The sequence below is a fragment of the Patiria miniata genome, unplaced genomic scaffold, assembly GCF_015706575.1.
Source record: "Patiria miniata isolate m_02_andy unplaced genomic scaffold, ASM1570657v1 HiC_scaffold_25, whole genome shotgun sequence".
In the NCBI taxonomy this organism is placed as follows: Eukaryota; Metazoa; Echinodermata; class Asteroidea; order Valvatida; family Asterinidae; genus Patiria; species Patiria miniata.
The window spans coordinates 5,753,764-5,781,426 of NW_024037064.1; the positions used below are offsets into that span (position 1 = coordinate 5,753,764).

At 40.0% G+C, this 27,663-nt stretch overlaps 1 protein-coding gene and 1 long non-coding RNA gene across 2 annotated transcripts; both read left to right on the forward strand.

Annotated features, from left to right (window-relative positions):
* The first annotated feature begins 1,465 nt into the window (after positions 1-1,465).
* Positions 1,466-3,250, forward strand: LOC119732889. The gene is made up of 3 exons (XR_005271622.1): positions 1,466-1,620; positions 2,392-2,576; positions 3,216-3,250. It is a non-coding gene; the product is annotated as an uncharacterized LOC119732889 (long non-coding RNA).
* A 308-nt stretch (positions 3,251-3,558) lies between these two features.
* LOC119732970 lies at positions 3,559-27,655 on the forward strand. The gene is given in 16 exon segments (XM_038206554.1): positions 3,559-3,592; positions 4,283-4,318; positions 4,661-4,897; positions 7,618-7,854; positions 10,196-10,450; positions 10,637-11,014; positions 12,216-12,623; positions 12,722-12,874; positions 13,198-13,434; positions 14,877-15,131; positions 19,528-19,727; positions 19,893-20,085; positions 23,087-23,374; positions 23,994-24,248; positions 25,894-27,209; positions 27,211-27,655. Coding segments are annotated over 16 exon segments (4,542 nt in total). The 3' UTR covers positions 27,271-27,655.
* The last annotated feature ends 8 nt before the right edge of the window (positions 27,656-27,663 follow it).

The following is a 27,663-nucleotide window of genomic DNA, read 5'->3' on the forward strand; positions in this document are numbered from 1 at the left end:
CATGAAAGGAAAGCTTATTGAGTTCTCTTTCAGAAACCATGCGAGGTAATTGTACGCGACCGGGTTCACACGTGTGCCGTTCGAAGAAGTAAATCGTTAACCCTCGCCCTAAAAAATCGGGGAAATGTGCCGTGACCTCCATAGGAAACGCAAATTTTTTATTGAGTTGCCCATTTTTCAATGGAAAAGTGCACATAATTATTCGCCTTTAATCATAAAGAAATTATACTCCTGTGAAAGAGGAAAATCTATATTTTGTGATGCAATGCGAGGGAGTAAGTTTAACCGACACACTTTCTGCATATTAACAAAAGTTTGCTCAGAGCGCCTAGACATGAGCCAGTCTTCCCACGTAAACAGAGCTGCACTTGTGGCAAGTGAGCAAATGCTCCCTAGTTCTCCATATGATTGCAAAAGACAGTATCCACACCACAAAAAAAAATGATCACGGTACTCAATTCAATCCAGAAATTACAGTTTAAAGTATTTTAAAGAACTGTTTCGAAGAAATAAATTTTTCTTCTGATTCTGAGGACTGTTTATATTTTTTAATTCGACCACTGTATGAACTTTGCCTTAGGAAATCAAAATACATTTGTCAATGTTAAGGTGTAAGGCCTATCAGATAAAGTATACGAACACCGGATTGTTCATTTGGCTCATAAGGTTGCAGGCCAGTAAATCGGTCCGAAATTGCCTACGCCGGCCAAATCACGATTTGCATGCCCTCAAAATCTTCAGTATTTGAGCATACTCTGGGCCATGAACTGGAGGCTTTGTAAAAAAATACGGGTGGAAGCCGTGCACAGGACTGTGAGCTTGTAGTTCCATTCAATTTGGATGAAATTTGGGCCCTAAAAGTGCTCTATTTTTCAATGGATTGTAGGCAACGTTTTTCAAAATGGCAATGGGCTTCAGGACTATTTTAAGGGGTGATCATCTTCAGATGGAAATTTCTCCTAAAAGTCAGCCGTTAACCCCCCCCCCCCCTTAAATTGAAAAGAAAATGATAGATGATGAAATAAGCTTTAATTTGATGTGTGTCTCGAACACCTTGGAGACTGGTTGTGAGTATTTTTCCGGAATTTCTGAAGTGGGAGCATTTATCATTGGGGTCAATGGAAGTTTATTTACTGGTCTGGAACCATAAGTTCAATCAGTCATGGTACCTACCGCTTGCCAGCAGGTGGGCTATCAGACAACCTTGTCTGTTCTGCGCTGCTCTCACACATCCCTCATACGTCTTGCCTCTCCACTCCAAGATGTCTGTTGTACACTTGCGTCTGGGGCATCCTCTCTTTCACGTTCCTTTCACCTTTCCCTCTTTGAGCTGCCTCTGGTGACTATCAGCTCGGATTATGTGCCCCAAATATTGTAGCTTTCTCTCCTTTATGTCATGTATTAGTGTTTTTTTTTCCTGTTTACTCTTTCCAAAACCTCTGCATTTGTGATTGTGATAGGAGATTTTCAGCATTTTCCCGGCATGGTAAAACCACATTTCTAGCGCTTCCAGCCTCTTTATGGAGTCTTCTTGTAAAGTCCAGGTTTCTGCCGCATACACCAGTGTTGAGATGATGTAGCAACAGATGTAGCCTTAATTTGAGGTTTAACTTTCTAGCTGTGAGTACATATATTCAGAAAATTTGTTTTGGCTATGCCAATTCTTTTTCAAGTCTCTGTTTCACAACGCCCATCCTGTGTGATTGTATGGCCAAGATAAAGGTATTTGTCCACTTGCTCGATGATACAACCATTGATTTGCACTCCAGTTTGAGGAATTGGCCTGTCTCTGCAAATTCCTCAAACTGGAGTGAAAATCAACGGTTGTATCATCGAGTTTATATGAGAATCATGATGTTTTTCTTGATGATGTCACAATGATGTCACTAAAATATTTACCCCTCTGTATCAAGACTGATCTTCAGTTTCAAACTATTAACCACTGTGAAGAAAAGTTGCGGTGAAATTTGATTATTGTCCCAATCACCAAAATCTGACATTAATAGCCCGATCACCAAATAAAAGTTGCAATAAGTATGCAAAGGATGTGACTTCAGTACATGTACATGTAGTTGATTTTCCAGAGGAGAGGATGGGGCGTTGTAGTCTACTCATTTGAAGATCAAGGACTCTCTGAAACAGTGAATTCAAGATTTGCAATATTGAGTGATTGACATTTATTCAAAGAAGGTAAAATAAAAATTAAGATTTGTTTTCCATTTTGTAAATAATTTGTATTTGACTTTCAGGGTGGTGAGTGACACCAATCACTTCCTTGGATCAGCCCTCGGATTAAAAAAAATCCATTCGTAAGATTGTAGTGTCTTTATAACAAACACCTCCAGCATGCAGCTCACTTACAATTCGTGCTCGTAACTTTCTTTTTAAAAGGTTGTTGACAAGAACAGCAATGGCAGGGTTTGGTAGCATCATCATGACTACAAATACGCCGTCTGCAACTGGAAGTGGTGGACATGACTTGGATGTTACTTACAAGATCGCTGGAAAAGTTGGAGGAATAGTTGGAGGGATTGGTGGCTTTCTGGTGGCTCTGTTGGCATTTTGTTTTGCAATATGTAAGTGATGTGAATACTGGTATAATCTCAGGATTGAACGTTATTGGCTTTCCATTTTGTTTACTTGTTTTGTACTCCACCCCCTTCTGAAGTGAATTCATGGCACGTCTGTCATCATATAGGGTTAGAGAAGAAATGGAAATCTTCCAACCGATTTGCCTTGAAACCAGATGCATGTAATCAATATCCACATGAGCTATTACAAAACATGATATGGACTCATGAAATTACAGGAAGAGAGCTCATGATTATGCGATTTAGTTCTCTCGTCTTCTGTACATTTACATATATCCAGTGTTCTCCAACCTGTAAAAATACCTTGGTGCCCCGCCATGCTTTCTGAGGCACCCACCATGCTTCAAAAACCTGACTTGCAAAGCGAACCGCTCACAAAGAAGTCAAATAACGTCCTTTGTGCTGCTTGTTGGTATGTGTGCATGCTTGTAATAAATGTGTAGTGTCCACTTTGGTGAATCGCTGCACAGTCCAATAGCTCATGCGCGCATTATCACACCGCTAACAGCTAAGGATGTCTTGGGAACCAAGACTACGACAGTGGTTGTGTCCTTAACCATAATTGTTTCCCTGAAATATGAGATCCTTCAAAATAATGACAATTTATTGGTGGTGTTATTGCAGATCAATACATTGGGAAACGCCGTAGTCACTGTGAAGGTAAGAGGATATTTGTATTTTGAAGCAAAAACATATATCAATGGATAAAGAAAAATGCGCGATTTTGATATTAAGAATAAAACGATTTCAGATCTCAGAGGGTGTGTTTTTACCTCTTTTGAGAGCTCCGTGGACGGGACACACAGCGTGCGCGTACTGTACTGTACTGGTTCGCGCGCAAAGTACGCACGACTTCCTGAATGTGCAAAAGCTATAGCCACTGCGCCTTCGCGTGAGCATTCGAAATACGCAGTGGATAGATCGGGAACCAGTCTAGGTCACCCCAACTCTCCTTTTCTGGCCGTTGATGGGGTACACGAATTTCACTGACAAGAAAAGTGGTATCTTTTTGTTTTTGATTTTTTTTAAGCAGACTAGCAGATTTCTAATTAATTTTTTGACATGAGACAGAAGAATCGATCCGAATCGGAATTAGTACTTTAATTTTTTTGTTGGCCGCTTGCTGCCCGCCAACACTGATGAGACAAGTTATATCTCTTTCTCTTTGATTATTTAATAAAACACATTAGTAAAGACATTAACTAGATTTGAACAGACAACCTCTGAATCACCATTCCATCAGTGCTCAGTTCTGTGTTTGAGGTGCCTTCATTTGTAAATGCTTTTTTTTTCACAGTACACATGGTACAGTGTTATTTGTCATTACGCATAGTACTATACCTCATACTTATTCATGATCGAGAGCCGAGTTCTCACTGGTCCATTCACCATTACATGTCAGCCGCTAATTTTGCTGTTTACCAAGTGCATGTACGCGAGGTTTCACAGACAGGTTAAATGCACATGCGTAGTAGGCAATCGCACTGGTTACCAGAAAAGAAAAGAAAATCAGATTAGTTAAGTAATTTTACTAGAGTGAGATCTGAATCACCGTTCCAGTGCTCTATTAGCTGACCTATTTAGCCATAGTTTGCGTTCTTCTGATTTGTATGTGTCTTTTCACAGTACAGTGTTATTTCTACTGTAAAGGCAAATGCAGATCTATACATTTGATATTATTTTCTTTTCAGAAACAAACTTGGATGATGACCACCCCCAAGTTCCAGGTAAATTATAAAGCCTAAGAAAGTACTTTTTAATATTCCGCTTTGCCAGATACAACTTTTTATGAGTGGACGAATTGGAGACAAACTATGTATTACATTTTTCATAATGTCTACAAAAGAAAAACACTGCATGTGCACCAACTTATCACAGTGAGTCAGCGTTCTTCTCATTTTGATCTGAGACAAAGAGAATCAATAGAATCAGAAAGAGAACTGCATAAGTGTCCAAAGTTGCCGTGCTGAACATAAGCGTAAGCATTTTTACTCATAAACAAGCTGTTGAACGAAGTAAGAAACATGAAATGTTGTTTACCGTAAAAATTGATTCATGTCTGTTTGCAGATATCACTGAGCCCGTTCTACGCAAGATCTCTGAGAGGCTTGGCTCTGAATGGCAGAAGCTGGCTACACATCTCGGTTTAAGCGCTGCAGAGATCGAGCACATCATGATGGATGACCCAGGCCAGACAGAGAACCAGATCTTCAACATGCTGGTCAAATGGAGGCGCAAACAGAGGGAAGTGTTATGCACAGCTCTGATGGAGATGGGCAAAATGGACATAGCCGAAGACATGATAGGTAGGTATTAAAATGAACCACATCAAATCGTTATTTTTATGACATTAGTAGCCTTGGTACATACCGTATGATTGCATGACATGGCAAAACACCATTTTTTATGGCCATCAAAATAGCTACATGCATGTGTACGTCCTTATTGAAGGAACCCAGGGAGAATTAACTGTATTGCGCTGCATGTACCCAGAGCTCCCAACATGTATGATTTTGGCGTCCTTTTACTATTTTCCACCCATTTTAGGCTTTTACGGTTTCATTCTTCAAATTTACAATTTTTTACGATGTTGTTTTAACAAAAAATATTCATTGAAAAAAAGTGCCATTCCCGCCTTATATTCACGTAAGGAGTTCGCTTATAATGTCCGAAGGACGGGTAGCCAGTCTATGACAGTGACAATCTGCGCAGGCATGTTTTTCTGCACAGGCATGCTTTTCGTGAAACAACTCGACTTGCTTGGACGGTGCGGCATGCATGATGGGCGCCGTGCATGTACACATCGCGGCTTGGTTTGCGGGGGTACGATGGTGGCGAGGCGCCGGTCGAGTTGTCCCACGGGTCTAGTTGTCCCGCGGTCGGGATGTACACGCCGGCCATCTTGGTTTAACGTTACGTACCGTGGAATGCTTCGTTTCATCGAGTTGTTTTCCTGTTTAGTCAGTGGTAGTGTATGTTGGAAATATGTCTACCAAACAATCTAAAATACAGCCAAAGCCACGGCAGATATTTTTGAAGCATATGTTCAGATTATTTTGGTATTTGTACGCTGTGGAACGCGGATTTTTGTGTGAGTCACGCCAGTCGAAATGATCGCCAGAAGCACATCGCAATGGGTAAACATGATCAGTCAGCAGAAAATGTTAAAAACACACCGAAACTCACCATACCAGCTTCAGCTTGGACACGTTGATATAAAACGCCGAGGTAACATTGGAAAAAATATTAAAACCTGACGCTACTTACGCAGTTGTGTACAAAGTCTATGGAGAGTCAAGAACATTTTCTAGGAATTTTCTAACAAAATTTGAAATGTTTCTCAGTCCCAGATTCATGTCTTATCATCATTTTTTGCAATGAATGACCTTCATTGAGATTATGAAGAAAAAATTGGCGTCAGGTTGCAACATTTTTTCCCAGATGTTCCCCAATAGCAAAATATTGCCAAACAGTATCAATGTGGACAAACAAAAACAAAATTCATTGTCAGCATTAAACAAGAATAGAATGGAATGGGTTACACTCTGTGGGAATTACTTAGTAGTATCGTACTGTTGTGACGGGATTTGACTGCCTTTTTGTTTAAATGGTGACGCGCCGAACAATACCGGCGCGATGAAAGTACTATTTCTGAAATCTGAATGTTGGGAGCTCTGTGTATCTATGGTATACCTGAAATTAATAAATCACGTTTGTGATGCCATCAAGCTAAACGAGTCGTTTGTCAACCCTGGTCATTTTTTTTTTTTTTTTTACAGATTTGAAAAGAGCACAATCGCAGCAATAATTTTGACCTGAAGGGTTCATAGTTTTTTAGCCCCCAAAATTGTCATCACCTGACACATAACCTTGTGCATTACACTCTTGAATTACTATACTCCCAAGGACAATGCTTTGTGTTTCCCTTTGTCCCTTTAATATAACACTCTTCCATAGACTAAGCACACGAACCTACTACAGAGGACCTTTTTGAACAAAAGACCCAACTTCCAAGGACTGAAAGAATCCTTTTTTCTCCCTTTGTGTGTCTGTCCTCGGGGGTAATGTAGAACAAGAACACCTGTGCACTTAATAACCTTTTTCATTCTAGTGACTGTCCCTATTGCCGAGTATCATATGTTTCTCAATATATCTTTTGTAGTTGGTCGCCATACTCATTACAAACGTGTTTCTTGTAAGGTTGAAATATTTTTGTTTCCACTGTGATAGAGTTACTGGTTGGGATGGCATGAGATATATGCAAGATTGTATAATTTTCATGTTTAGCCTGACTTTAAAGATCTCCTGTTTAGCCTGATCTTTTTTTTTTTGGCAAAAAGTTGGGTTTTTTTCATGATCAGTAATCTTTATTCATGTTTCCATTCTCGCTCAGATCTAATGTTTTATGTGATGTAAAGCTCAGACAAACTCTTCAAACCTCAACTCCCTGACCTCACAGCATCCAGCTGTCTCATCACACAAACCAAATTACTCCCAGGTGGAGAACAAATGCAAAGTATCTCACTCATTGACAATCTCTGATAAATAAAAATCATATCGGAGCAACCACCGCATTGCATTCTGAGCATACATGTAATACCACGCACAGAGAGCCCCTTCAATGGCAAAAAAATTTTACAAGCTATTTCACATAGCAACCGCCCTGCATGGAACTTCTTTTTTCTGCAACCAGTTTTAGTCAGTGATCAGAGTGTGCATGCGTCAGTTGGGAATGGAACGATCCTCGGGGGATCGGGGAATCTCGGATTTCCCTTTGAAAAAAATCACTCTACTCAAGTTTTCGAAACTGAACATTTTGCAAAAAGTTTCGTTATCTTATTTCAGATTATTTATATCATGGAACTTTGTATTGTGTATCAATTATTTCTGTTGTGTGAATGAAGGTCAGACAAACGGCAAGGATTAGCACTTTAGATTGAAAATGTAAACACACAGTCTAAACACAAAAGAGATCTCCTGGTAATAATTGTTTCTACGGTATAAATTGATTCGTGTCTGTTAGCAGATTTCAGTGACCCTGTTCTACGCAAGATCTCTGAGAGGCTTGGCTCCGAATGGCAGAAGCTGGCTACACATCTCGGTTTAAGTGCTGCAGAGATCGACAACATCATGATGGATGACCCAGGCCAGACAGAGAACCAGATCTTAAACATGCTGGTCGAATGGAGGCGCAAAAAGAGGGAAGTGTTATGCACAGCTCTGGTGAAGATTGGTAGAACGAACATTGCCGAAGACTTTGTAGGTAGGTATCAGAACTAACCAGTGTTGGAGCAAAGGCTTTGACCCTCAAGGCCAAGGCCAAGGCTTTGACCCTCAAGGCCAAGGCCAAGGCCAAGGCTTTGACCCTCAAGCCTCGAGGCCAAGGCTTAACCCTCAAGGCCAAGGCCCTGTTATATGAAATGACCTCTGATATAGAACTAATTAAAGTCACATGAGTGACACATCATCACGCAAGGGCGGATCCAGAACACATTTTGGGGGGGGGGGGGCAAAGAAATTTTGGTCCCCCACAAAAAAGTGGGTCAAAAAATTACGGCTTGGGCTTCGGGGCCCGCTTAAGGGCCCCGAAAAAATTTGGATTTGAGATGCTCTGTGGTGCGATTTGAGGCAATTTCTGACCATTTTAACCGATGTTTTTTGAGGAAAAGATGGTGGTGTACTCATTGCCTGCCTTTATTACGACGTCACATTAAAAAAAAATGGTTTCGTATTTTTTGGGGGGGGGGGATGGCCCCTTTTGGGCCCCCTGGATCCGCCCTTATCATCACGAATTGCTCGTTACGAAGAACAACATTTCTTTAATTGCAATCAACATGCTCACATAGGCCTACACCGTTTTATGACTGCCCTGTATCTATTAAAGTATAAGTTCAGGTCTTCAATATGGTTTAACTAAACAAAATAATGATTTACTTCTATATTGACACACAATTCTCCCAAGTGTAACAAAAGGGGGATCCAAGAAACTGATTTGGGAAATTTTTATTTGCTGGCCCAACATGGTCAGAAATATCAGCATTATCTAAAACAGATACATGCAAATCTTTAGCACTTACATGTATCAGGGAGACATCAGATCTATTCTGTAGTTATATGCAATTAAAGTGATCATCTCATTAGCCCCACAAGTGTACGGAATATTTATGCAGCAAATCTACTACAATGGTAACAAAATGTGATGCTACAAAAGTGGAAGTGTGCCCAACACACAAATCTATAGGGTGCTTCCCTCCTCCATGGTAATACGATTAAAATGGTAACAGCAAAATTTCGAACAGATTTATCTGGAAAATGCAAAAATCTATGGGCCTTGAAGAGCCTTGACTCAAAATTGCAAGGCCCTGAACCCTCAAGGCCAAGGCCAAGGCCAAGGCTTTTGCCCTCAAGCCTCGAGGCCAAGGCCAAGGCCCTAAAATCCAGCCTTAAGGCAGCCTTAAGGCCAAGGCCTAGCATCAAGGCACTACATCACTGGAACTAACCACATCAATTTTTTTGTCATGACATGGTACATATGACGAGGCAAAACATTGTTTTTTTTTTATGGCCATCAAAATAGTAAGGTGTGCTTTTTTATAAGGATCTGTGGATAAACTGTATTACTTTACCTATGGTGTACCTTAAATTAAAGGCGCAATGACATGAATTGTACTTGGGAACACAATTTGTGCACTGTGCTATTCCTCTATTTTTGTATGAAAACTGTTTAACATCCCTTTTGGTAACATTTGGTGAAAAGTGCACTTCTTTAAACATATAATGTTCCATGCTTTTCAGGACAACTTAGGGCGTTGTTGCTGTGATGTCATTTCAGGAAGACACTGTTAAATTGATAGGTTTTCGTTCAAAATGTGAACCCATTACTTGGTCATTAAAAACATTTGTATGAAAACTTTGTTCATTGGCCTCCTGCCATGTACTGAAACATCAACGAATCACCAGGGAAAACAAAATTGACAACAGCAAAATATCCCCAATTCTGGCAAATCATGGTGCTGAAATAGCTGTAACATTGAGGTTTTTGCCTCAATGCAATGACATTACACTTTTGCTCATTAATATGCAAATTTTAATAGCATAATGGGACACAAAGGCCCCTTTTCAAGGATGGCTTCAAAATAATTACATTACATGGGCCCTTTTATAATGAAACACTTTTAATAACATGAACTACACATACTGTCTGTTTAAGGCTCACCACTCCTTTATTATTAACCAACTTTCGGTCCTAAGAACATTTGAAGGGGAAACACATCAATTTTGAATAATTTTGACCAGAACAATTCATGTTTTAAAAATAGTCTTGACCCCACACCTGACCTTGTGCCCACCTATTGCTGAGTGTCAGATGTGTCTCAATATTCTATAATTAGATGCTGTACTTATAACAAAGGTGTTTCTAGTAAGGTTGAAATCTTTTTGCTTCCTCAGTGACTAGAGTTAATGGTTTGGATAGCATAAGATATATGCAAGATTGTATAATTTTCATGTTTAGCCCGATCTTAACGGTCATAATATACAAGAAATATACAAGTTTTGTTCAGAAACGTTCTTTACTGTATTAAATAATTTGTGTCTGTTTGCAGGTATCAGTGATTTTGATCTACGCATGATCTCTAACAAGCTGGGCTCCGAATGGCGGAAGCTGGCTACATATCTCAGTTTACGTGCAGCAACAATCGACCGCATCGTGATGGATGACCCAGGCCAGACAGAGAACCAGATCTTCAACATGCTGGTCAAATGGATGCGCCAACAATCCACTAGCACGGATCAGAGGGACGCGTTATGCACAGCTCTGATGGAGATCGGCAGAACGGACATTGTTAAAGACATGATAGGTAGGTATCAGAATGAACCACATCAATCGTTATTTTCATGACATTAGTAGCCTTGAAACATATGATTGAATGAGGAGGCAAAACACCCTTTTTTCTTGCCGTTAAAAAAGCGAGTTGTGTTGAATTTACTTTATCTACGGAATACCAAAAATCACATGAAAAATTGTGTTATTAATCCTTAACCAGAGGCTCAAATGGGAGGAGCTAAAGAACAGAACAGGCAGAGAAGAACTACATCATCTGAAAGACAGGGACAGGGAGATGTTGGTCATCGAGACAAATCTCACCAAGAAGTTCAAGAAAGAGGGGCTAAAGAACAAAGCAAGCTGAAAAGCACCTCATCATCTGAGGGACAGAGACAAAATCAGCAAGAGGCAGGAGGAACACATCAGGACATTCAGAAAGAGACTTTGCAATCATCCGAGGAGTATGGACTGAAAGGGTCAACACACCAAAAACCAGGTCATGGACCTGTAGTTTCTGTCAAGGGCGAAAATTGTCCTGTCATCGTGGGAGATGATAATCATTCGACTTTTAACTTTAACATTACATTAGAAAGTTCAGGTAAGACATGTTCCAAATATCAATGTGTCATTTCTCTCTCACTTGCTTCCTTCCTAGTCTTTTGTTCTTTCTCGCTTCAATCATACAGTCAACCGAAAAGCCACATACTCAGTAGCCAGCCAATCACTCAATAGCGAGATATGCGTAAAAACGTGTATCACCCTAATGTAATAAAACGATCAGATGTCCAGATTGTCAAACAATGACAGTGAAAAGAGTAAAATATATGGAACTATAAGTACTAGCGATAGATGAAATTGAAAAGAAAAATGTGCGTCAGATAAATATGTATAAAGAACAGATTTTTGTTTATGTGAAAGCACTTCAACTGGCTGCTTGATTTGATTTTGAGGTCTGTTGGTGTTTCTTGCTCAGGTCAAAACCACATTCTGAACCCTCAGTATATAGATTACAAGCTACGCTTAAACTGAGGTTGATGAAAAATCAGAATGCAGTTTAGACACCTCAAACTGAACATGCATATTCATCGCCAAGTGGGCCGACATCATATATTTAAGTTGGCCCAGTCGGAAAGAATCGTGAATTCATTTCAAGTTTTCATAAACTGCACTCTGATTTCTTATCTTTTTTCCCTCTACAGCCAAAAACAATATGTCGAAAAATGTGTCCGAGCAATTAAAATGGCAAAATTGGTGCGGCCTCATCCATAATTTATACAAATTCGGTTTAAATATGCATAATGCAAAAGAGAAACAGATTTGAAGCGGTCCCATGGTATACGCCAACTGACATTATAAAGACTAAATAATGAAAGGTTTGCGGAAACACCATGTGCGAATAATTTCTGAACTAAGAGAATGGTTCTGAAAAGAACCAGAGGTATAAACTCGACGTTCCGGTCAATATGCTCTGACCGTCTTCTGACCAAGACGGTCAGAGCATACTGACCAGAACGTCGAGTTTATACCTCTGGTTCTTTTCAGAACCATTCTCTTAGTTGAGAAATTATTCGCACATGGGGTTTCCGCAACCTTTCATTATTTAGTATCTCCACCATGCAAAGCCTCAAATCTTACTTATTATAAAGAGTATTAACTAGCATATGTGTATACAGAAGGCCGTGTTTTTCCTATACGGAATGTAGGGTTGCTAGGAACACGAAGAGTCCATAGCCTTTGTTATATCAAACTACCGGTACTTGTGATAATGAAGAAGTGTCACCTTATATCCCCCCCCCCAGGGTTTCCAAAAATGTCAATAGAAACAGGAGTAACAAGGCAGGGTAGCGAGGACAGTGGCATGACTAAAATTCTCTGGACAGCCATGACTACCTTACGTGACACAGAGGGAGTGGGTTATATCCTGAAGCAGTTCTCAGCTTTCATACAATCTTGTGACGGGGAGCTTGAGGAAGTAACATCTGGGTCTGTGACATTTGTTGTTCGCTTCAAGAGTCGGGAGGGCCTGAACAAACTCTGGAGTATGTACACCACTGGAGAACTCGCCAAGAAACTGACAGAGATTCTCATCACAGATGAACTGACAACTGAAGATAAGAGTGACTTGGCTATCCAGGCAACTATACCAGAAAGAGACTACGATCGGGCCTGCAGATTCTTTGACGAATTGGAAAAGGACCAGCAGAAAGGTAGCCTAATGCTGTAACATTAAAACTACAATCTGACTCCTTTTCTAAATTATGTTTAAAAATAACTCTTTCATTGTCTGAATTACTTTTTCTAACAGATGAAGAGGACTCGAGCAGCATGGAAGAGGTACAGCATAACCAACTTGGAGAAAGCAGCACAGCAACAACGGCTTACAGTAGTGATCCAACCGAATACGCTGAAGACAGCTATGAAGAGAAAGTGATGAAGACATCGTTAATAACAACAGGAGGTATAGATAATCACAAATGGGTGAATGGTTAAATAGTCCCAAAATATAACGTTAAAGCTAGCGATGAGACAGAGGAAAGGGTATTATATGAATATATATTTCTTGAAAACAAGGGAGGGCGATCCCATGAAATTGTTGAGCAACAATCGGTTCTGTTTGGAAAACATTGCATATGGTTGGACAATTAGCTCCAATCCCAGGCAAAAAAAGTTGTTCCTGTATTCTGATCTGAGGCACAATCAGTAGGATCAGAAGGAAACTTTATTAGGTTTTTTTCGCAGAAGCTTCCTTTACCCTATTAATTGATACGTGTCTGTTTGCAGGTATCAGTGACCTTGATCTGTACAAGATCTCTGCCATGTTTGGCTCTGAATGGCAGAAGCTGGCTAAACATCTTGGTTTAAGCGCTGCAGAGATCGAGCACATCATGATGGATGACCCAGGCCAGACGGAGAACCAGATCTTCAACATGCTGGTCAAATGGAGGGGCAAACAGGGGGAGGTGTTATACAAAGTGCTGATGAAGCTCGGTAGAACGGACATTGTTGAAGAGCTGATAGGTAGGTATCATTAGACATTAGTAGCCTTGGTACATATGATTGAATGACAAAGCAAAACACCTTTATTTCTGGCCGTTAAAATAGCTACATGTACGTTTAATTTACTTTACAAATGGTATTCAAGAAATCACATGAAACAATTTGTTTACATGAATTAACTATTTAAGGTGCATGAGTTTTGTATTGTAAACTAAATTTTGGTCCTAAGAAAGTTTGAAAGGGGCAAACAAGTAATCGCATTAAAACTAATTTGCATTACTATATCAAAGACAAATGCCTGTTATAAACTCATTTGTTGAGGAACATACTGAAGTTTTACTTTCGATTTGAGTTTCATAATTTATGTCTTTTCATGTTTGGTTTTTTTTTTCTGCTTGCATTCCTATTTTTGGGGAAGTGTTGAGAAAGGTAAGGGATCAAGTCTGAATGCATCCTTAAATATGCCCTAGATTTTACTGGGGATTAAAAAGCGGGTGGGTTTTGGTTTTTTCCATACATGTATTTCCATTCTCGCTCAGATCTAATGTTTTGTATTTGTCAATGCTCAGACAAAATATTGAAACCTCATCTAGCTCACAGCATCCAGGTATATCTCACTCACTGACAATCTTTGATGAATAAAATCAAATATATACCATTCTGAGCATGATCCCCTTCAATGGCGAAACAATTTTACCAGTTATTTCACAAAGCAACTGCCCTGCTTGGAACTACTTTTTCTGCAACCACGTTTAGTCAATGACCACAGTGCGCATGCAGCCGTTGTTAACGGAATTATCCTTGGGGAGTGTCGGACTTCCCTTTAAAAAACAAAATCGGTCCACTTGTGTTTTCAAAACAACTAGTGATGGTTATTTTATTTCAGATTATTTATTGCATTGGACGTTGTGTTGTGTGTCAATTATTGTTTCTGTTATCTACTTTAGAACATAAACTAACAAGAATTGTTGGATCAAAAATGTAAATACACAGTTTAAAATATCTATTGTGGACAATGGTATCACCTTAAAGCGTGTGCAGTCAACCTCGACCCACGTGTGCGGCCACACACACGGTCAAAACTATTATGAGACAGAAGGTGGCAAACATTTCCATGTTAAGCTTCAAATCCAGGCATATTATCACGAAAACCAATACAAGGTATGTTACTCAATGAGACAATGACATTTTCTCTGATAAATAAACATTCAAATCAAAAGAACCATTGCAACATACAAGTAAGGTAAAGGCCATTTCGAGCACGCTATATTATACACAGTGAGTCCCATTTAATGTCGAATATGCTGCGCTAGTTATTGTACCAAGCAATTGGCCTGGTATCTATATAAGAATCTGAAACAGTAACATCAATGCTTTCACATTTGAAGTTTAATCGAAACATAGTAGAGATCTTCTTGTAATAATTATTGTTACCCCATTAATTGATTCGTGTCTGTTTGCAGGTTTCAGTGACCTTATTCTACACAAGATCTCTGGTATGCTTGGCTCTGAATGGCGGAAGCTGGCTACACATCTCGGTTTAAGCGCTGCAGAGATCGACCGCATCGTGATGGATGACCCAGGCCAGACACAGAAACACATCTTCAATATGCTGGTCAAATGGAGGCACAAACAGTCCACTAGCGTGGATCAGAGGGAAGTGTTTTTCACAGCTCTGATGGAGATCAAGAGAACAAACACTGCCGAAGACGTGATAGGTAGGTATCAGAATGAACCACTTTCATTGGTTTTTTTTTTCATGACATTAGTAGCCTTGGTACATATGATTGAATGACGAAGCAAAACACCTTTTCTTATGGCCATTAAAATAGCTAGGTATGTTTCATTTACTTAACATATGGTGTACAAGAAATCACATGAAACATTTTGTTAATATGAATAACTGTTTAAAGGGAGTATATCATGTGCAAACATTAAAAAATAAGACAACGAAATTATTATAAAATACCTTACTGGACTGTTAGTGAATGACAGTCTAAAGCAGCCTGTAACATCATGGCACCTGGTGTGTTGACATTTTCAAGAAAAGTGGTATTTTGTATCAATTTCCAATGCTGGTCAGCCCACCAGCGTTGGAACAAAAAATTTTTTTTCCAATACTGCCCCCAATTTACCATATTTAGTTAGTCCGCATTTTGTTTGCGATCGATTACACACCCATGAACGGGCGCAAGCCAGCTAGACTGCTTCCCTGACCTTGCAATTCCCTGACGTCTATAAATTGCTCCGTTGCATCTTAAGTGGGGTCAGGGAACCAGACTACCAGAACATGATTGTGTGCTTGGTTTTTTTCCAGCGTCTATATGAACACAAAACTTCAAACAAGTCAGTGTAACAATATTTGCTATAAAATACTAACCCCCTAAATCCATCCATTTCTGAAAATCACAACAAAAGCAAATGTTGTATTACCTTTAAGATTTAAGATTCCTCAGCGTTGCGCGTAGCGCGTAGCGCGTATTGTTCCAAAGAGCCAGCGCTACAGCGTTGGGTTCAAACATTTTCGTGAACTTGTGGTTTGGAAGAGAGAAATACATTTTCACCAATTTTGTATTGAAATAAAAGTTCAAATGTATCAAATGACAAGGATCCATGTGTATTTCGCCTCTTGAAATGGAAAAGTCCAGATTTTACGTTGCGATAATATACCTCCCATTCCACGCTGATCCACTCAATATTTGTATTACTTTTTTTTTAACGTACCGCCAACTACAGTTCGGCATTTCATCAACCAGTTGGTCCAATTGTGTGATCAAAATGTGCATGTTGACTTCATCACAGTTGTGTTCAATTGAAGAGTGTTTACAAGAGTCTGGCTATTTGTTTGTTGCATCAACCTCATGCACTTGCTGTTATCAATATTGTGATCTTTGGGACGCTAAATAAAAAAATGAAGAATTGTCAATTTCAATCCTAGGCAAAATCTCTCAGTGAATATTTTACTGCACTAAATGGGGACCGAAAACAAATTCAATACTAATATGGATAAAGGTAAAAAAATGACTGTATGCAGAAAAAAAATAACTTGGTAAAGTGGACCTGCAAGACTGTTCGGCTTTGTTGAATTGCAGCTTAAAGGGAGAACACAACATTTGCAAGCATCAAAAAATAAACCTACCAAGTTTTTACGAAAGCTCTTACAGGATGTTGGTAAATGACAGTCTAAAGCATCCTGTAAAATTATGGCACCTGGTGTGAAGTCATTTTCAAGTAAATGGTATTTTTGTTTACATTTCCAACGGTGGTCGGCCGACCACCGTTGGAAAAACCTGACTATTTTTCAACTGCTGCTCCAAATTTACCATTTTTTCAGTCCAAATTTTGTTTGCTATTGGTTGCATGTTCATGAATGGGGGCAGGCCAGCTAGACTGGTTCCCTTACCGTACAATTTTCCGGCATCTATAAATTGATCCCTACTTTTCAGTGGAGTCAGGGAACCAGACCACTTGAACATATTTGTTTTTCTTGGCTTTTCCAGCATTTTCGAACACAAAACTTCAAACATGTCAATGCAACAATAATTTGATTTATTATACTTATCCCTCAAATAGTTCATTTCTGGAAATTAAAGCAAAAGCCAATGATGTACATTCCCTTTAAGAATTGTAATGACTCATGTTTATCACTACTCAAGTAAATTACTCATTATAATTTATAATTTTTTTTTCATAAATCTTTGAAATCATGTGATATATGTCAATCACATGATATGTTCACACATGTGCATGAAGGTAAATGACCTTACTAACATGTATAAAGAAACAATTGCACCTATTGCCCTGTCCCCACAACGGATGAATTGAATAATAGCTGGCACAATGCTTTCCCCTATTGAAGGGGGCCTCTGTGTGTGGTATCGTGTTCAGAATGGTATACAATGCGATGGTTGCTCCAATTTGATTTTTGTTCATCAGAGATTGTCAGTGAGATACTTTGCATTTTTTTCTCCATTTGACCTGATAGGTATAGACTAGGAGCCCAGAACATTCATTCATGCGAAAAGTGCCGGAACAGTCGACCTCATAGGGTGAAAGTGTGTCATGAGAACATCACAAAAATGCATTGCTGCTGGGTCTAGGGCGTGGCCTAAGCTCCGAAATGACGTAATAAAGCACCGCCATTACCGGAAATCCCTTTTTTGGCAATATCTCAAAAACTATACCTGGTAAGCGCAAATGTGGTCTATACAGCTATGTTTTCATGCATGGTTAATCTATACGATGACTACCATTGTAGTGTCTGGAGATGTGTAGTTTATCATTTATTATCTCAATTCACGACACTTTTATCAAAAACCTAATTTTTTTTATCATATATCTCGAAAATTGTACATGACAATACCACAACAGGGATGTCTACACCAGATATTTTGGTCAAATATTACATTGACAACAGCTCTAGTGTATAAACTGTTTATTCCATTTCAGAAAACACTTCACCTCTGTTTACCTACATTTGCATGTCAGTGCGCATGCGCACAAACCTCCCTGAAAAGAATAGCACCCAAGCCACAGTCTCCGTGCCCACCACATGTCCCTTAAATAGCCCTGTAACACAAAGAAGACTCCTAGTATTTTTCAGCGACACGTAGCGTCAACACGTATAATTGAACCATACTCGCTGTGCTTATACAAAAATGGCGGACTCCGCCAAAACTAGTAAAGTAAAAGAAACTTAGCTCAAGTCGTTCTACGGGAAATCACCCTCCAACCAATACTCCAAGCATGATATTTCCGCCACTACGACCGGGTCTAATCCCCGGGTTTGACGGTAGGAAATGCCCCGGGAACAGGCACTTAATTCTCCAGCAGGAGTTGTTGCAAGGGGATTTCCTTGTACTTGTTCAAGTCTCACACGTTAGGTAACCCTTCGCCTAATTTTTAGCCCAATCTACGGACACCTCATTCCCTCCCCCCCCCCCCCCCCGTGTTTTTTTTCCCCCTAAATACTAAGACATTTTCATTTTCCCCATGATTTTCCATTTATTTTTGTTAGGGTAAATGTGCCAGTAAGTACGGGTAACTTTGTGAATTTGAAGCTCATCAATAATGACGTTTGGCGAGACTACTTGTTGATATCTGGGGAAAACAGGCGCGGATCCCCCCCCCCCCCCCAGCTTTTGATTTTACAGCGGCCGGAGAAAAAATCTTGTGTACATTTTCAGATTTTGTTGCTGATGAAAAAAAACCTGCGAAATTTCCTTGATCTGCCCCTGGGAAAACTAAATGCGCACAACTTTAGGGTATAATAGTAGCCATGGATCATTACTACAGGGTGCATAAAAAAAGCAGAACCCAAACCCCCAAAATATATTTCATATTAAAAACAAATATGTACGTAGCACCAATGACCGGAAAGCCAATTTCATTAGTTACTTATAGTTGAAAAAATTACTGAAATTGCTCAACAGTTTAAACACTATCACCATTAAACGCAACGACCCTAAAACCTGTTTCATCCAAAAACAGCAGTTTCCGACAGTTTGGAACAACACAGAAGATGACAGAATTATATTTGACATGACTTTATTTAGCAACCCTGGTTAGGCTAATAATATGATTTATTAAATCCACTTTTTTTAAAAGACCGACCTTCAAAAGTACTTTGTTGAATATTTGTAACTTTTAAAACTTTTAGGTTTTATTGCTGGTGATGTTCGAAGACAATTGTGACGACGATTCTTCAAATCGCATTTTTGGACGAAAGAGGTTATTTTAGGGTCATTGTGTTTAAATGGTAATAAAATGGAATAATATGTAAGGGAGCAGACTAATGACCATGCAGCCTGGCAGCTCATGCACGATGTCCATGTAGCTGTATGGTCTGACATTACCGTTTTCCCTGATTTTTGTCTTGACTCTAAAGGATAATTTGAGAGTTTGAAGGGGATCGAAGTGGCATCTGCAACAAATCAGCCGACATTTGAAGAAGAAAAAAAGTGGGGTAAATAAAAAAAAAATTCGTCGCCACACAACTTTTGCGGCAAGCTCCATACCAGAAACCGGAAACCTTTTTTTGGCCTTAGGGTTAACGGGGGATGACTGTTGTCAACTCTATTCTTTTATGTAACGTGCGATCAACTTTATTTTCAGATAATGTCATGAGAGCCCTGGAAGCAGACGCCAATGAACGCGCAGAGAATCGCAAGATGCGTAAAGCAGAGGCGACGGTTCTGAAGGATCAGGGGAACCAAGCGTTCCAGAAGAGCGATTACACACGAGCTGTTGAGCTCTACACGCAGGGCCTGGAACGTCTAAAAGACTTTGTGCTGCTGTACACCAACAGGGCACAGGTAATCAAGTCAAGGCCAACTCATCTTACTTGTATGTTTTGGTAGTACTGCGCATAAGGCAGACGATTAATCCCAGGCAACACACCTGTTATCCTGTTGAGACACACAACGCTACTGTGGCAAATTTGAATCCACTCTTTTCACTTATTCCCCCCCCCCCCCAAGGCTTACAACAAATTGGAAAAGTTTTCAGAGGCAATGGAGGACTGCCGGACTGCCTTGCAGTTGGAACCAAACAACGTCAAGGCATTAGTGCACCTTGGCAAGGCCCAGCAGGGACTGAAGGATTATGAGGCGGCTGTTACGACTTACAAAGAAATCCTCAAGATTGACAAGAAACACGAGAAAATGGTGGCAGGTGGGTCAGCAGTCTTCAGGCCAAATGTACAAACATGTGATGCGATCATACTAAATGAGTCATTTGTCGGCCCTTATCGAATGTTGTGTTTTTTGTTTTTTTACATTTTTGAATAGTGCTGTATTTCAGTTTATATTTGGTGAAAACCCCATGTGAATAGGACCTTCCGTTCAGAAGTTATGGGACTTAGAACACCGGCAGATTTGAAACAAGAAAGCAGAGAAAGCAAACAGAGAAATCAATGATTCAAAATTGAAGTGTTTATTACACAACAATAAACATGCTTTATTTCAGGTTTTTGACATTAACTCCTTAGCAAAAAGGTCACATTTTGAATACTTTATCGCGAAATTTTCTCGGGAAAAAAAGTTGACATATGAATTCCTCAAAGTCAATTTCGACACTTAAGAAGCTTCAACAAGTGCTGTGCATCTGCCCATAGAGTTACGTGTGTGCCCTTATCTCATACAAGGTCTGTGAGGTGTTCGTTCATCCATGAAGAAGGGCAATGAGCTGATGGAATATCCCACTTTCAAGCAGGGGTGGGGGAGTAGGCTGCATAAGAGGAAGTGGTTGTTGAACATAAACAATTGGCGACACAAGTACTGATGGGGTGACTTCATTTATTACTAAAAAAAACACAATTGATCTACATGTATTCCTGTTTTATTTTATTTCACACACGTCAAACAAGGCGTATGGATAAAAGACAATTATAACACACAATATAAAACATCAAAATACACAATACAATTACACTGGCTATCAGGAACAACTAACATACGTACATGTACATTCATATACATGATTTTTAACACAAAATACATGTAGTTCGAATTTGGTGGCAAAAGTAAGCTCTGGCAATGAGATAAATGTGGCTAAAGATATGGCAGCTCAGACTTCCTCTGATTGGGCGGTCTATTGTCTCAAATCACCACAGCTTTTGCTGTTGGCCACGTCTTCTCCGCCACGGCTTTGATGGGCTCACCAAGTACTCCTAGAACTATGAGGCTCCGCGTGAGCGGAGCCTCATAGATGTAGAAGCCCGCAAAATTGTCTGCAGCACAAAACACTAAAAAAGTACAAAAACGTCCATCAAAATGCTCGGAGCGCGCCGCGGGGGGAACGGTACATGCACTTGTACGCATGCACATACTATCATTTCGCCTGTACCGTACCCCCCGCGGCGCGCTCCGAGCGAACCGAAAATCATCGCTCGATCATATGCGTGCACGTTTCAAGTGTTCGGTTGGCTCAGTGCGGAAAGGGCATATTTTTCATCATTTTGGCCTAAAAACCGACAGAATCCACCTATGTTAGTTGTGCCCAAGATACGTGAGTATGTCAAGAGGTAAAGTACGGAGTATAGGGGCAAACTGTGCTGCGGTTCTGTGTGAAATGTCTGCATTTTGATGGACGTTTTTGTACTTTATTAGTGTTTTGTGCTGCAGACAATTTTGCGGGCTTCTACATCTACAATGTCTTCTGATAAAGTATCTTCATATTTTTTTAGATGCAGAGAATCTTTAATACTGTAAGCTTTAGTATCATATAGTTTTTAGAGTCCCTGAGGAATTGTAAAGGGGAGAACTTACCGGAGAGAAACAGCAAGTTGGCAGCACAGCGATCGGAGTAGGTCGATTATCATCTGTTGATCGTACACGTTCCAATGCAGTTTCAAACAACGCTTCTGATTAGCGCAAAAACTTTAGGCTGAAATGGACGGGCTTTAACATTGGCCAATCAACTTCATTTTTACATCAGCTTTGGACAAACTCATGCTGTTTATTTTATAGCTCAAACAAAAGAAATCGGTAGAGGGCGTCCAGAGTTGCGAGTTCATATGAGCCGCGTTGTGTGACAGGATTCTTCGTTAACATCGTTTTCGCATTGTAAGATTGGAGATACCGACTGTTTGTACTTGAAAAATGACGGTTCTTTAAAGTAATTAAGTTGTGCAATGAGCTCTATGACAGTCCTGATTTGCTGGTAAGAGCAGTCGCTACGCCACAACTTAGGCCGCCTAAAATGATGGTGCAAGTTACGTCATAATTTGTTGCGCAACCTGCGGACTTACGCACTATCTGACTCTGAGAAATGTGTCATAAAAGTGAAATGTGTCATAAGTGATATGTTGCGCAACTACTTACGCAATAAATTTTGGCTCAAGCAGAGTTGCGCCATTACGTAAGATTTGTGAAATCGGCTGCTGGTCTGTCTTTTCTGCATTATTTTGTTTATGGTGTAAGTCAATGACACATGCAACATAAGCAATGAATCGAGGACAGAAACCGAATCGTGGACTCCTCGGCTGAAAAATGTGTACAAACTAATGAGAGCTGTTGTGAAAAAGTTAAGGTATGAACAAAGGAAAGGGGAAGAGGAACAAAAGAATTAAAATCCATGATTTACACCATAAACAAATGTGCTAGTGCGTGTGTGTGTGTGTTATGTTTTGGATAGGTTAACTCTTGTCAGCAAGAGAACGTGAGAAATACTTTACTTAGGAACTTGAATTTTGGTTTGTGGATTGTTCTGGATAGTCTTAACAAGCCTATTAATTTTGGGGTTGACACATCAAAGGTCAAGGTCACTATTGCTAAAACAAAAGAAATCTTGACAACGTGTTAACTTGAGAAATATTTGACTTATGAACTTGAAATTTGGTTTGTGGGTTGTTCTTGGTAATCTAAAGAAGTCTATTGCTTTTGGGGCCGACAGGTCAAAGGTCAAGGTCACTATTGCTAAAACAATAGAAATCTTGTCAATGCAATAACTTGAGAATAATTATTTAGGAGCTTGAAATTTGGTTTGTGGGTTGTCCGTCAATCTTGATGAGTCTTAAGAGGCCTGTTGCTTTTGGGGCCGACAGGTCAAAGGTCAAGGTCACTAATATTGCTAAAACAATAGAAATACATGTATTGTCAGCATGAACGCTTGAGAAATATTTTACTCAGGAACTTCAAATTTGGTTTGTGGGTTGCTCTTACCGTAACCACAGTAACAGACAGTCAGGCAGCTCTGACCCAACAACTACCAGATGATCAACAAAAAACTCAGTCGAGTAATGAACAGCCTTTCCGGCAGAAACCAATGCCACAACCACCGCTGCAACTACAGCCAAGTCCGGGTGAGACACAAACTAACCCTGGTCCAAGCACAGCTCCAACCCAACAACTACCGGCTGATGGAGTGAGGGATGATCAACAAATGACTCAGTCCGGCAGCAGACAGCTTTCCCAGCAGGAACCAACACAACAACCACCACCGCAACTACAGCCAAGACCGGGTGAGACACAAACATTTGTCTGTAAACCCTGCATGTTATGACTCCCCTGGCCCTGATATCGGTTCCCTGACAGCATCCTTCCCCTCCATCCTTTGCATTGACGCTATTAGGCACAATATATAGCATAGCAGAGTACCTGAAACAAGGGGGACCACAGGTCGAAATAAAATACAGAAAAAAATATATTTATTTCCTATTGAAAATACATTTTTTTTAAATCTATTTTTTTCCATTGTATTTCACCACCCCCCAAAATAGCGAAAAAATAGAATAGTAAAAAAATATCTTCTTAAAAAATTGAGGTAAAATAGAGGTAAAATAGGTTGCTATTTAAAAAAAAAAGAATGCTATTAAAAAAAAATTTCCCGTTCAATTCCGAGAACTCCCCTCGCGTTTGCGTATACGTTTATTCATTTGACTGGCAAGGCATAGAAGAGGAGAGCTGTCGGTATTGAATGGGACAATTGCATAAGTGTCCAAAGTTGCCGTGCTGAACATATTAAAGCGTAAGATTTGTTTACAATAAACAAGAGCTTCTGTTGAACTAAGTAATAAACCTCATGAAGATTTTGTACAGAAATGTTGTTTACCGTATTAATTGATTTGTGTCTGTTTGCAGGTATCAGTGACGTTGATCTAGGCAAGATCTCTAAGAGGCTTGGCTCTGAATGGCGGCAGCTGGCTACACATCTCGGTTTAAGCGCTGCAGAGATCAAGCACATCATGATGGATGACCCAGGCCAGACAGAGAACCTGATCTTCAACATGCTGGTCAAATGGAGGCGCCAACAATCCACGAGCCCGGATCAGAGGAACGTGTTATGCACAGCTCTGATAGAGATCGGCAGAAGGGACATAGCTGAAGACCTGATAGGTAGGTATCAGAATGAACCACATCAATTGTTATTTTCATGACATTTGTAGCCTTGGTAGGTATGATTGAATGATGGATTAAACCCTTTTTTCTAGCCGTTAAAATAGCTAGGGGTGGGGTATAACATGAATAGCTGCTTGTTTAAGGCTCACAACTCCTTAAGTATATAAATGTCTGGGTGTGTTCAGCATTCAAACTGTGGACGAAAAATACCAGAGAACAATATCACCTACAATTCCTAGCATACGTCTGCGATTGGGGTCATGTACAAAACATATGGGAGTCTTCCTAAGTCAAAGTACAAACAAAAGAGGGACAATAGGACGTCCACGATTGATGGTGTGAACGCGTTTGTGTGTGCGCGTTTGTTTATGGTGTAAATCGAGGACACACAAGTGCAACATCATCGATGAATCGAGGACAGAAACCGAATCAAGGACTCCTCGGTTGGAAAACGTGTACAAAACCTGTTGCGAAAAAGTAAGTGTACAAACAAAGGAAAAGGGAAGAGGAACAAAAGAAAATCCTTGATTTACACAATAGAAATACTTTACTTAGGAACTTGAAATTTGGTTTCTGGATTTTTCTGGATAGTCTTAGCAAGCCTATTGCTTTTCGGGCCGACAGGTCAAAGGTCAAGGTCACTATATTGTTAAAACAAGAAATCCTGTCAACATGTTAACTTGAGAAACACTTTACTTAGGAACTTGAAATTTGGTGTGTGGGTTGTTTTTGGTAGTCTTCAGAAGTCTATTGCTTTTGGGACTGACGGATCAAAGGTCAAGGTCACTTTTGCTAAAACAATAGAAATCTTGTCAACGCGATAACTTGAGAAATACTTTACTTAGGAACTTGAAATTTGGTTTCTGGATTTTTCTGGATAGTCTTAGCAAGCCTATTGCTTTTCGGGCCGACAGGTCAAAGGTCAAGGTCACTTTTGATAAAACAATAGAAATCTTCCATTTTGGTTAGGGACACTGACATTATAAAAACTGCCAGCATGCCAAGGGGATGGGGTAAGAAAGGTCAGGTCTCATGTCCTCGTGCAGCCACCAATACGTCCACGAATGAACAAGTGTTTGGTTCAGTGGGTGTTTGACAGAGAAATTTCTCCTGACAATAACGGAATAAAAACAGCACATAGTATTGTCCAAAAGTTTCGCCCTTTTTGTTGGAATTTACTGCCAACTACAGTTTGTCCTTTCATGATGCAGTTTATGGTGTGATCAGTTTATGGTGTGACCAGTTTATGGTGTGATCAAAATTTTCTCGTTGACTTCATTAAAGTTGTGTATATTGAAGACTCTCAGGGACGGCTATAACATCAACCTCAGATAACTATTTGGTTTATCAATATTGTTATCGTCGGGCGCCTCATTTAAAAAAATATATATAGAGATACGTAAATTTCAGTACTTGCCAAAATTTGCAAGTGTACATTTTACTGCAATTAAAGGGAAACTAAAACTAATTAAATGCTTATGTGGATAAAGGTAAAATAAATAACCTGAATGCAGAAAAAACAATAGGTGGTGCGAGGACTTGGAAAATCAACCAGCAGATTGTTCACGTTGTTGAATTTAGCTGATGAATCGTGTTTATCTGTCCTCAAAATTACTCATTATAATTGTATGATTTCCTTTAGAAATCACCGGACTCCAGGGGCCGGTTACCTTTGAGGATTTGCAACAGGAAATTATTGACAACTACAAGCAAACTGCAACGACTATTCCTGCACACCCTACACTGCAAACACGTCAAGTCGGTATTGAGGAATTCTTTGTTCCTCTACGTCTTATAAAGAACATTCCAGGCAAAACAAAATCAGGGAGGTCGGTGAGATTACCAGAAGGAAATTTAATCTTGGACGAAGCACTATATGACATTCTCAATTCCTTGGATGATTTGTTCAATCAGGAAAAAGTTAAGGAAATCAAGATTCTTCTTTTTGGTGGGGCCGGGATGGGTAAATCAACCCTGTTAGTGAAGGTTGCAAACTTCTCCATCACACTTAGATCAAAAGCCCTTCTTGGTAGATTCGATCTTGTGCTTTGGATAAAGCTGAGGCAAATGCAGCAATCTAGTTGTGTTTTGGATGCCATATTTGACCAAATTCTAGCTCAAGACACCAAACTGACAAAACCCATAGTGAAAAGGTTCATTGCTGATCATGAATCACGCACTGCTTTTCTGTTGGACGGAGTGGATGAAATTCCGTCTCATGTTTTGCAATCTAAGGAGGGCGTGTACAGGGTTCAGGATATCTTACACAACAGAGTCCTTACTAAAAGTTTTGTGCTGGTCACAACCCGACCACACATGGTCGAATCAGTACTCAGGTGTAACCCAAAATTTGCCCAGGTGGAGACATGTGGCTTCAATCCACAAGACAGAGATCAGTACATCAGATTAAACTTTCCTGATGATGATGACGACATGGGAGAGGCATTGGTTTCATATCTGAAATTCAATCAACAGCTATGGGAAATGTCCAAAGTTCCAATCGTTTCCCAGATGTTGTGCCTTGTTTGGAAGAATCAAAAGTCATTGCCTGAGAGAATGACTGAGCTGTTTGCAAAGTTTGCAGTGGTTCTTTTCAAGCGCCACAATGAATATATGAGTGATGAACAGGTGATGTCCACCATGATGTCCATCATTGATGACTTGGGGCGTGTTGCATTGCAAGGGTTACTAGACACCAGAGGGGAAAGACTCATGTTTGATCAAACTGAATTTCAGAATTGTCAGTCTTCCTTAGCTGAGGGTTGTCGTGTGGGTTTCGTTCAACGTGAAACGTTCACGTGTGGTCTGGATGTAAAGGTGTTGGTCACTTTTCCCCACAAGACCATCCAAGAATACTTTGCAGCATGTCACCTGGTGAAATTGCTCGAAGATGACAAAAACAAATTCCGTGATCAGTTGAAGCAGATTGGAGAACACAATGTTCATGCGATGGGATATCTGCTGAGATTTTGTTGCGGTAGATCAGGACAGGCTGCTGGTCTCATATTGGATCACATAAAAAATGTGCAATCAGAGAGGCTAGATTTCGAGAAGAAACCGCAGATATTGGCTAGGTGGTTGTTGTTGGAGTCTCGTTCAGGAGAGTTGGCTGCCAAACTTGTCAGACCAACTGCTGTACACTGCAACAGTTACGAAGACCTGAAATCACTGAACTACTACTTACAACATGTCACTCCGCCACTTAAACGTACATATTTTTACATGGACGTAAGACAGCAGGAGCTTACCTTTCTCAAGGGAATTCTTCTGAGTGACAGCATAGAGTCAGCTTATCAGGTAGTTGTTAACTACCACTTGTCTGAGCAGCAGCAGGGGGGGAAGGAGCTTAGCCTCCTTGAGCAAACACTTGGTGTGGTGGATGAACAGCACCGTGCTCAATTAGATGTCACCA